This window comes from Ranitomeya imitator, chromosome 5 (assembly GCF_032444005.1).
Source record: "Ranitomeya imitator isolate aRanImi1 chromosome 5, aRanImi1.pri, whole genome shotgun sequence".
Lineage (NCBI taxonomy): Eukaryota > Metazoa > Chordata > Amphibia > Anura > Dendrobatidae > Ranitomeya > Ranitomeya imitator.
In genome coordinates, this window is record NC_091286.1 from 688,141,328 (window position 1) to 688,153,452 (window position 12,125).

At 41.4% G+C, this 12,125-nt stretch overlaps 1 protein-coding gene across 1 annotated transcript; it reads right to left on the reverse strand.

Annotated features, from left to right (window-relative positions):
- Positions 1 to 1,120: 1,120 nt before the first annotated feature.
- POMC (proopiomelanocortin) lies at positions 1,121 to 9,099 on the reverse strand. The gene is made up of 3 exons (XM_069728432.1): positions 9,012 to 9,099; positions 3,411 to 3,554; positions 1,121 to 2,114 (listed from the first exon to the last, which is right to left on the reverse strand). Exons 2-3 carry the CDS (start codon positions 3,537 to 3,539, stop codon positions 1,458 to 1,460), a joined length of 786 nt encoding a protein of 261 aa, XP_069584533.1. The 5' UTR covers positions 3,540 to 3,554; positions 9,012 to 9,099; the 3' UTR covers positions 1,121 to 1,457.
- Between the last annotated feature and the right edge of the window lie 3,026 nt (positions 9,100 to 12,125).

Consider the following 12,125-nt stretch of genomic DNA (forward strand, 5'->3'; position numbering starts at 1 on the left):
AACCACCTTTCCTTACATGGTCCCAAGTGGCCACATGCAATGTAACTCCCAATAGTGATGCTGAGTGAAGAATGGCAACGCTGGAGGCCTGGAAAGCAAAAGAGGAGGGATCAGAGGATTGGGCCGCAGAGGCACAGGCATAGAAGTGGTGGTGAAAATTGGAGAGCATAATATTCTTAGTCCCTTTTTAGCTCTCAGAATCTAGCAAAATGGCAGACTGTTGAGTGCAATTTTAATATTGTTGTATAAATCGAATGCCAAAAAATCAAATTCACTAAAAAGCAAAATTTTGAAGGAAATTCATAGCAAATTCAAATACTTTAGAATCGATTCACTTGGTGTCAGTGATATATTTCTAGGCGAACTGGCTAATTGACATCGATGATTTGTGCATGCATGAGCTTAACATTTCCTGGCTCCGATCACATCATGTTTGAGCACTATAATTGGTATAAAAGCTCAGCGACCACCCATTCACCTAATGGAAAAAAATACCATCCTACTACTTTCTCATTTTCTGGAAATTACTGTTACAAATGCTGTACTGTAAGGGGGCAAAGGAGACAAAAAAATATATGGACTTCTCAGGAGAGATACGTAGATGATCTTTTTTAGCTATGGATTGGCTAAAGGGGTATTTTTTAGCTGAAGGGTTGGAGCTAAGATGATGGCAAGGTACAACTGGACAGATATGCACTAAAGAGAAAGGTGTGGAAGAAGCAGTTTCTGGCTAGAGCTAAAACCACTTAAAACCTCTGCTTTGCTCAAAAAATATGGTCACACGTGCTTTAGTATTGGAAAGAGGGAAGGAAGAGGAGAAGCTGGACTCCTTCAGGAAGATACACAGATGACTTTTGGTTCACTGAATGGTTGGGATTTTGGAGATTGCAAGGTACAGCTGATCTGCGGTGTAATTGTGGAAAATTGCCTTCTTGACTATACAAAAGTCTCCAAAACCCATTGGAAGCACTGGAAAAATAGAAGGAGAGAAAATGGCCTCCTCCAGGCAGGTGACATGGACACCTTTTTTCAGGACAGATTTGGAAATGGAGGATATATTTCTGCATTGAGTTTTTTTGGGGGTCGGGATGACAGACAGAAAGAATAGACTGGTAGCCAGTAAGATTGTAAACGTTTATTCTTCCATTCATTTACATTATTGTACATTTTGGTTAGATATGAAAATCATTTAGCAAACAGAAAACTAGAGGTTCACGGATAGAAACATCTACCTTTTCCTTATGTACAATGCTGCTGATGCCGCCATTGGTCTTTTCTTTCAGACTTTGCTAACTTTGTACAGAACATTCAGAAACCAAATGTAACAGAACATAAATTAAGGGATGGTATATGCGGCTAAGTAGATTCATAGTAGTTGATCACAGGGTAGTTACCGGACCCTAGAACTGACGTGCCGGTTTCACCTGCTGGATGCTTTATGTGGAAATTCTTCAATCCTATTGACCCTTTTTGTGGGCATTTTTGATAATGGCATTTTTGAAAAGAGTCATTAGGGGAGTCTGACTGCGCTCAGGGGTCATGAATCCTCCATATCTTTTGTTTTTGGGTGGACCCTCCCATCGAAAATGATGCATTTTATACTTCTGATCCTTTTTAATTGGGCTTTCCATCAGCTCACTGTCGTCAATGTCTTCTTCAGAATTGGTATCGGGATAGTCAAACTCTACAGATAACTCTCTTCTGTACTCTGTTGGGTAAATTTCTGAAGACTCTTCCTCTGCATCGCTTGGGAAAACCTTGATAGGTCTCCTCTTCTTGCCAACTGGTTTGCCCCATCGGAAGTGTTCCATAGAGTAAGACCTCTTAGTGTCTTGCCTGTCCAAAGCTTCCTCTTCCAAATTTCCATCTTGTGTGTTTTGGTTGTCATTAGTTGGGTACAAGTTAAATATGGGGTAATTGGCTATATCTTCCCTTTTGTAACCTGCATTATTATTGCCGTCGCTGCCTGTGCTGTTCTTTCTACCAAACTTATTCCAGCGGAAATGGCTCATGACGTACTTCCTGATGTTTTCAGACAGTGGTTGCATGTGCCCGTTCCCAGGAAACACTGGTGACTCTGCAGACAAGTCCATCTTGCAGGCTTTAATACATTCCTGTGAAAAACAAAAAAACATTAACACGGTAATAGGAAAAGCGATGGAATCCATGTTGGTGCTCAAAAAGGTGACATAAGTCATAAAATGAATGCAAGTTAATCATCAGCAAGACATTTCTCCGGAAGTCAAACTATAGGTAGGAGTAGTACCGGATAGTTTCCAAACACCTTCCTGCCACATAAGAAGATACCAACATATGGTACACCAATTATAGATTTGCATCAGGGTCCAACCAACTCTCTCCATTTCTCTAATCTTGGTGGACAAGGTCTATATTGTCCTGGGACGTAACTATAGTACCTGAAGGGGTTGCAATTGCAGCCAGGCCCAATAAAGTCCCTTTGGCCCATGTAAAAGGCTATTAATATCATAGACCAGTGATAGTTGGGGGATGTGTTGGAGAGTTTGCATTGAGGTCCATGAGGTTGAAGTTATACCAATGCTTGTGACTATAAAACATGAATAATGAGCCCCGATGCTAATGAAATTGCTCAAAATCACTTTGGAAGTATTGAGAAAGCCCACATGGACAGTTTTGGCTCTCAACCTATTCTAGAACATAGGAATGGTCATTATCGGGCAAGAAAATGAAGAAAATGTCTGTCAGACAAACTCTATGACTATAACAAGTTTACGCAAAATACATTTGACGCCAATCAAGCCGATTTCTACATCTAAATTTTTGGTCTGAGATGGTTTTGTAAAAAAAAACCAAAAATGTTGTGTTTGCAAACTAAACCATTATTGGTTGCTAATGTAAACTTTTTGAGCATATCGGGTGGATTTTTGGGGGCAGGAGTGAAGAACCCAGCTTATGGGTCATCCTCTGACATCTAGTACCAAACTACAGTACATATCGGGAATCTTGGTCCAAGAGAACGAGGAACTGAGCACTTACCAACTGCAGAAGTATCCAAAAACTGGCCAATTAGACTTTTGGTATTTCTCAATAATATGAGCCAAACTGAGAATCTTATTATTAATATTGGAAAGAAAAAATCTGAAAATCCCATATGTGGGTACAGGTAAGATGTAAAATATCTACTGTAGCAGTGGAGTTGAGAGATTAATTGGTCTCCATGGTAAGGACTCGCAAATGTTTTTGACCTTGTACTTCCCGAAAATAGGGCAAAGTATGGAAAATTATCACATTTGGTCCCCATGCCAAATATGTCGAAGGGGGTAGTCTCATTTGCCCATATTATGGCTTCCCTCTGTCATATAGGACACATAGAGGTGACACTGTACAGATATTGGGTGGTACGTCACATTGAGTCTTTGGACGGGTCTTACCAGTATCCCATCCTCGGTGCTCAGGTCTGTACATTTATTGCTCTTCCAGCACTGACTCTGGACTTTGCCAACATGATATATAAAGACCCCAAGCATCGTCAGGATACAACTCCACCCTGGCCGCAACATTGTCAGGTAGGATGGCTGAAATGAGACAGAGAAATTATATTATAGACATGTATCAACGAAAAAAAGCTGACGAACATAGTGGTAGCGAGGAGAAAGCTCCATCATGACGGGTTGAAAGTTTGGTGTGGAATCGCAAATGGAGGCTTACAGACGAGGAGGTTTTTAGCATAGGATCGGGGGCATAAGGAAGATTGTGGGGTGCTTTGATGAGAGTGGGCGCATTTCGCGTGTCGTGGTTGATTTTCTGTAAGGATCATGGTTTTGATGGCACATTCTGTACATAACACTTTGGAGAGGAAGAAAAGGACGGGTCCTCAGATCACATCGGCTTTGGCTCATGATCCGGTGTTCTCTATAGTTCTTTCTTCCCACTTAGAGATTGGAAGGTGCTAACCTCTCGAATTAAACATATGTTCCCACTAATACAAGTAGGGTCAAACATCCCCAATCCTGCATGCAAATTCTAACATTTTTACAAATTTTCTGTTTATGTTTTTTTTGTGTAGTTTTTTAGTTAGATCACCACAGCTTTAACACTCCTGGCTTTGGTGTGCACCTCTATAAGCCTTGTGTCCCACAACTACCCAGGGCATGCCCATGACTTGGAGTAGAGTCAGCCAGACAGTTAGGTGCTACGTTGCAAGCAATCCTGCACAGAAATCATATATTGGAAATACCATCTAGAAACTAACAGTCTAACAGTGAATATGTCACCACCGAAGGGCTGGAAACTCCGAGGAAGGAACTCCGAGAAGACTGAAACGTGAATAGTAGCTTAGCTCTCGATGGTGGAGAAACTGTTGACCTTTTAATTGAGGATCTCCATTTTAAATGAAGGAATACTTTGATCCTGGTCCAATCAATGGGCTTTTTGGGCAATGCAGGTCTTTATTCCGGCTAATAAATGAGGGTCCTGAGAAAAGGAATTCCCACTTCTGTATTACGCGTCTCATCATCGGTCTGCAGTAACCTGCACTGCTGCCGCACAATGTGATATAATATATATAGAGAATAACATTAGGGAATGGATTCAATGTATCTACGTAGAAGACATGAGGCCATGAAGAAGGTGGATCTTGATGGACCTTAGCCATTTTTCAATCTACGTAACTTTCTATGGAAATTATTAGATTTTGAGGTCTTATACGTAGCAAATCATAAGGTAGGATGTATGGAATGGCGATAAGAGACCTTGCAGCTGCTACGGGGACCATGGAAAGAGGGCCCGACAATAGTGGGTCTCATCACTTTTAGTATTTAATGGTTGGGTATTTAGTGGCCAGGACTCGTCTCCTGATAGTGGATGGTGAGACAAACAACATTTTGTCCTGGATGATAAAATTTTCATACCATAAAGTTGCCCAAATGGAATGAAGATAGAGACATAGAGCTGCAGTGGGGCCATGGAGAGAGGGGGTCTGACATTAGTGGTTCCCATCACAGTTAGTTTTTATTGGTTGGGTATTTAGTGGTCAGGACTAATCTCCTGCTCCTGGATGGAGGGACAAACATCCTTCTGTCCTGGATAGTAAAACTCTCATACCGTAAAGTTGCCCATACAGTTGGTGATACTTCATTCTTCTGACAGATATTGTTTCCTACTGCCCCTAGTAAGAGGTAACAAGCTGCTGTCAGACTTTTTTGGTGTTGCTTTACTCCTGTGGTAACAAAGTATTGGCCAAAGTATTTCCTGACATCTGCCCCCCCCAGAGGCTTTCACTGGCAAGGAAGAGAAGGTCTGACCAGATTTTATAGGGAGAGGAAATGACCAGGTCAGGAACAGCTGTTGGGTAGAGCTCAATGTTTCTAACCAGCATAAAAAGGGTCATGAACCTCTTCAGAACCAAGTCCATTTAATACAAAACCCAAACACACAGGCTAAGTGGAAGATCTGCGATTCACAATACGTAGTGATTTTCTAACTCAGATCTCCCAGGAGGGCTTGTGACAATTACACACGTTTTCAGCAAAATTGGACTAGTTCCGATTCGCAGAAAATATATTTAAAAATCAAAAGCAATAGAAAAATTGTGGCAAAACCAAGGACAAAAATGTGACTGCAAATTAAAAAAGGTGCAGAGGAGCCAAGGGGATATTTTTTTCTTTGCACTGTAACTCTTAGACACTTTCAAAAAGTTTTACAAGTGCACAACGGAATAAAAGTGGTAAAAAGGCTGCGCCGACCCCGATGGCATTGACAGGTGGATAAGAATGGGGCGCAAGGACCGTCTAACCGCACTATTGTATCGATATCTCCCAGCAATATTCTTATCTCACGTCTCTAATACTTTCCATCCTCCGCTTCTATATTGTATGGAATAACGCACAGAGCGGGAGATGAACGTATACTGAATGGACCATTAGTGTTTATTTCCTCCCACACTCTTCATTGTCACCGGTCACAAGCTTCAAGGTTATTGACTTTTTTTTATTTTTGCTGTATATTTTTATTTAAGTTAAAATAAATGTTAAACATTCGATAAGGAGCAAAGAATTTTTTGATTTTTTTTAAACAATAATATGATAATCCTTACAAAATGCTATTACGGTAATTTAAATTGATTTATTTACAAAAATAAACATTCTATTCACTTTGTTAATAAATATTGCAATTGCAAATTATTATTAGAATTTCTAATATTTTAGTCTTTTATTCATTAATTTTATTCATTTTTTTTATGAATTGTAAAATGTAAAGTATGTACAGATGTATAAATATATAGATTTATGGGGGGTTTTTCAGTAAAAAGTTCTTTTGTGGAATGATTTATTATCACTACCACTTTATTAATTTCTAATATTACCTTTTTTGTTTAGATTTATATTTTCTTTATTTCTCTTTGCACCTACGTATGTGAAATACTTTTCCAAAGTTTTAACTGTCATATTTGCTCTATATTCAGTATAGAAAAAAAAAAAGTAAATTAATTCTAAACTTTTGAGATCCTCAAAAGAGCCGGGCACTTGTATCCTAATAATAATTGTCACCTATTTACTTACAAATCGGAGGGTGTCCGACTGCTGGGACCCTCACTGATCAGCAGAACAGTGCACTTATATCCTTGCTACAATGTAATGGCACTGCGCATTATCTACAGGCAGGGTCGGTGTTAGGGGCAAGCAGACCACGCAGCTGCTATGGGGCCCGTGAGCAAGGGTGGGTCCGGTGCCACCCCCTCCCCCGCATCGCGCATTCAACTTATCATTGAAAGCAATGATGGAGTAGAGAGCGTCAGATGATGCTCCCTCTACCATCACTACCCTACTACCTCTGATGCAGCTTCATCGTGCGCCATGCTGTTCCAGCAGTGGAGCTGACGAGACACCGCTGCAGAAGCCGGAGCAGCGGGGGAATGGGGAGAGGTAAGCATTGTATTTTTTTATACTACTGAGGGCTGCATTACACTGTGTGCGTGGGAGGGCAGCCTTATACTTTGTGGGGGGTGGCATTATACTCTGAGGGGGGGCTGCTTTATATTATGTGTTGGGGTTGCATTATACTCTATGGGAGGCTGCATTATACTCTATGAGGGGGGCTGCATTATACTCTATGAGGGGGGCTGCATTATACTCTATGGGAGGCTGCATTATACTCTATGAGGGGGGCTGCATTATACTCTATGGGAGGCTGCATTATACTCTATGGGGGGCTGCATTATACTCTGAGGGGGTTGCATTATACTCTATGGGGGTCTGCGTTATACTCTATGGGGGTCTGCTTTACACTCTATGGGGGTCTGCATTATACTCTATGGGGGGCTGCATTATACTCTATGGGGGGCTGCGTTATACTCTGAGGGGGCTGCATTATACTCTATCAGGGGGGCTGCATTGTACTCTATGGGGGACTGCATTATACTCTATGGGGGCTTCATTATACTCTATGGGGGCTGTATTATACTCTATGAAGGGGCTGCATTATACTTCATGAGCGGGGCTGCATTACACTCTATAAGTGGGCTGCATTATACTCTTTGAGGGGAGCTGCATTATACTCTAAGGGGGGCTAAATTATACTTTATAAGGGGGCTGAATTATACTCTATAAGGGTGGCTGCGTCATACTCTATGAGGGGGTTGAATTACACTTCATGAGAGGGCTGCATTATACTTCATGAGGGGGCTGCATTATACTGTATAATGAGGGGTACATTATACTATATGGAGGACTATGGCGTGCCTTATTCTATGTGGATGACTATGGGGTGTGCATTTTACTATATGGAAGACAATGAGGTGGGAGTGATTGGATTGTTTATGCCGGAACAAAAATAATTGCAGCACATCATGTGCTGCTGATAAGATGATACTGTATGGGGAAAGACTGATCTACTAGTGATCCTTCTGTTCCCATCATTCTTCCTCAGCCGATGTAAAGAGATCGGGAAACAAGTATCGAACAACGTAAATATTGTCAATTACACTCATTTAACGGCCTCAACTCAGCGCATGTAAATTCAACCGAAATAATTGTGTGATGCGCAATATGTGAGCATTTGGGGCCCCACTTTACACTTTTGCCCTGGGCCCCACTTTGCCTAAAACCGGCCCTGTCTACAGGACTGCTGAGCGCTGCACTCAGCTTTCTCCAAAAGCCGGTAGATAATGAATGGAGCAGCGGTCGGGTATGCTGCCGCTTCATTATAGCAAGGACATAAGTGCCGTTCTGCTGATCGGTAAGAGGGCACAGGAGTGGGAACTCTCCTATCGATAAGATGACAGGTGATAATTAATATTCCTTGGACAACTCCTTTTAATGCATTATAAAAAAATATATATATATATATAATCCTGGATAAAACATAAACTTAGCACAGGTAATAAAATAATATATTGTATAATAATATCATGCAAAATAATCAAATAATATTTCCATATGTGAAGCTTTAAGCTTAAATGCAGGTGGAATTTTTTTTAACAAAAAATATAAATAAAAAAAAGTTAAAAAAAAACAGAATAAAGTTGTAAAGTTTACTCCTATCACTTCCCTTCTTCCTCTTCCTCTCCAATTTCCTGACCGAACCTGATGGACTCAAGTCTTTTTTTTTTAACTATAAAATGATGTATCGACAAAGATTGATATTATATATATATTGTAACCTGGTAATAAGTCTACAATATAACAAACAATAGGAAAAAAAATTTTTAAAAAAATACCCTGGAATTCTAAATAAGAAATAGATGAAATAATAACAGTTTTTTTTTTTTGTGACCTTAAATAACACATTTGGAAACTTAAAGAGAAAGTCAAACAAAATGGTAAAGATGAAAAACACAACAAAAATAATAACAAATAAATGAATATGATAATAAATCAGGATCTATAAGAAATAATAAGATTATTTTTTTTTGTTATTTTAAAATGTAAATAAAGGAGATGTAATTGTAAAAGTAAGATGATGTGAAGCTGTGTGTGCAGGGGGGGAGCCCTGGACGCAGGCAGATCACACAGCAGATGCTTCGGCTTTCTTACCTGTTGCTGTGTCCGTGTTTTTTGTGCGACCTCTGTGCACTTCGTGCTCGTTGTGGCTGAGCTGCCACTCGTTCTGCTCTTTTTATACCTCTGACTGTAGAACAGGGAGGCGAATTCATTAACAAATGACGTTTCCTCGCAAGTCCTGGACGACATAAGACGAGGTATAAAGTTGCATAGAATAGACGCAACAATTAGCAGCCTCTGTGCATGTGATACCGCCGCACATTGCTGGGATTAGCCTCTCCCATGTTATACGGTACATTTTTTTCCTGTCGCACCTGATTGAATGTCCATAACTCAGGTTAGCGGAGAATTAGAGGCATTAACATCTTTAGAGATAGAATTAAATGGCAGGTGACATGTGAGCACCGCAACGGTCTGTTCCCAATCAGGTTGAACCAATCTTAAATCCAGCTATGGATTTTATAATCCATGAATCACTCCCGGGGTAGGTGTTAATTCAATTGGTTTTCTGATTAAAATTTTATTTCCCTGTACGACCCAAAGCTAAAAGAATGTCTGACATTACTCTGTGCTGATTATTTACATACTGCTTTTAAAAGGGGGTTTAAGCTCTATTTTTTTTCTGATGCAGAACTCCAATTTTCCGGCAGAGACATGATAAAATGAGGTGTACCTGCAGCCACCACTAGAGGGAGCTCAGGAGCTTACCGCATACACCGTTATGATTGAATTCAATGTGTAAACAGTATGCAGCAAGCTCCTAAGCTCCCTCTAGTGATGGCTATAGGTAATGACCATGTATTAAAGTTTGGGAGAAATGTTAGAGCAATATGTAGTAAATTACATCTAGTAGCTACTGCTAGCAACAAGAAGTTGACTACTTTAGCTCCCGACTGGTCAACTTACCACCAAGTTCAGCACTGACTGTTCAGGAGGCCATCCAGTGCCCTGTTCTGTCCCCACATGAGGCGAATGGAGGTGTGGTTGATTAATAGGGGTTGAGAGAGATTCGTACCTTCAGTTTCTTCGATGCAGGGCAGACAGGACCAATGCTGTTCAGCATCCGGAGAGATGGTGCACACCAGGGATTGTGCAATCCAGACTTGTTTATTTGGAAATCTGAACATACAGCGTATAATCGGTAATACAGTACTTTCTCCGGAAATGCAGGTGTAGACAAGGTACAGCAAGATGAAGCACCAAGTATGGCTGCAGGTGTGAGCAGCAAGAGGTCGAAAAACTGATGCCTTCCTAAGCCCCGTACAAGCGTGTCCTCTCACAACAGCAAGTAAACTAAAAATGAAATGGCTGCCAGAGGAAGAGAAGACGTGACCCCTGAACCAGAAGTGGAAGACATGTCCACAAGAATTAATTAATAACAAGCTGCCCTACGGAAAAAGCCTATGGAAAGGTGGCAGCAGAGTAAAATATAAGAGCAGATATACACATCATGGAAACAACACATAGAAACTGAAGAGCATAACTTACATGGAACAGCACATGCCCAATGTTTCAGTGGTCAGGATCTGCACCACTGACCACCAGGGATCCAGCACTGCATCAACGGGCTTCAGGGTGTTGACTGCATCAATGACAACTGGAGATCCGGCACTGCATCCATGGGCTTCAGGGTATTGACTGGATCAATGACAACCTGGGATCCGGTACTGCATCCACCAGTTTTAGGGTCTTGACTACACCAATGACCACCGGGGATCTGGTACTGCATCCATCAGCTTTAGGGCGTTGACAGTGCCAGTGACCACCAGTTATCGTGTGCTGCATTCACCGGCTTCAGGGTATCGCCTACACCATTGACCACCAGGGATCCAGTACTACATATACCAGCATCAGGGTGTTGACTGCAACAATGACCACCAGGGATCCAGATCTGCATCCACCGGCTTCAGGGTATTGTCTGCACCACTGACCACCAAGGATCCAGTTCTGCATCCACCGGCTTCAGGGTGTTGACTGTACCACTGACCACCATGGATCCAGTACTGCATCCACCAACTTCAGGGTGTTGACTGCACCAATCACCACCAAGGATGTGGTACTGCATCCACCGGCTTCAGGGTGTTAACTGTACCACTGACCACCATTAAACCGGTACTGCATCCACCGACTTCAGGGTGTTGACTGCAGCACTGACCTCCAGGGATCCTTTGCTGCATCAGGGTGTTGACTATATAAATGACCACCTGGGACTTGATACTACACATTTATCTGCAAGCTCATGGTACTGACTGTACCATCAATGATTCAGAGCTAAATATTCAATTTACCATCAAGGTCATTATATTTACTGTACCACTAACCACCAGGGACCAAGTGTTAGCTCTTCATTTTATCACCAACCTCACGATGTTGATTGTACTATTGATCGTAAAGGATCTGATATCAAATACTCAAATTACCACCCAACTTACAGTGTTGACTGTCCCACTTACCACCCGGGATCTAGCAATAATAACTCAAATTACCACCAAGCTAACGATCTGGATTGTTCCACCTGTCACCTGTTTCCGAACATTTGGCTCACCAGCAAGCTCATGATGTGACTGTACCTCTGACCATCAGGGATCCAATGCTAAATGTTTGGTTGACCATGAAGATCATTACGTTTACTTGTACCACTGACCACTTGACCATCAGTCATGAATTTTCAGTTGACCACTAAGCTCACGGTGTTGATTTTAACATTGATTACCAAAATGTTTGATGTCACAAGGTTGACTGACTTGGTGCCAAATTCTCAAGCCACTACCAAGCTCAGAGCAATTAGTCTGCACTTGACCTCTAGGTAGACCAAATATTGATTGACCATCAAGCTTGTTATGCCCGCCACCCTCCTGACCACCTGGGATCCAATGCTGAATTTCCAATTGACAATCAGGCTCATGATTTTGGTCATCTGGGACCTGGTATCAAATATCTGATCTACCGCCTGATCGTTAGGACCCGACTATGGTCAGAAAATGTTGAGAATTTATTTAATTTTGGTATCATTTGTCATTTACAATAAGAAATTTGACTGAGTAATGATCTTTGGAATGGTGTCATATTCTAATCATAGATCAATACTCGTGAAATCAGAGAACTTTCCATCCAAGCCATCCACCAAAACGCTGTTAAGCATCCTCA

Excerpts from the sequence above, each read along its gene's own strand:
- POMC (XM_069728432.1), bottom strand. The coding sequence starts at position 3,539 with ATGTTGCGGCCAGGGTGGAGTTGTATCCTGACGATGCTTGGGGTCTTT. Across the intron at positions 2,115-3,410 it reads GCACCGAGGATGGGATACTG|GAATGTATTAAAGCCTGCAA; the intron begins GTAAGACCCGTC and ends TGTTTTTCACAG.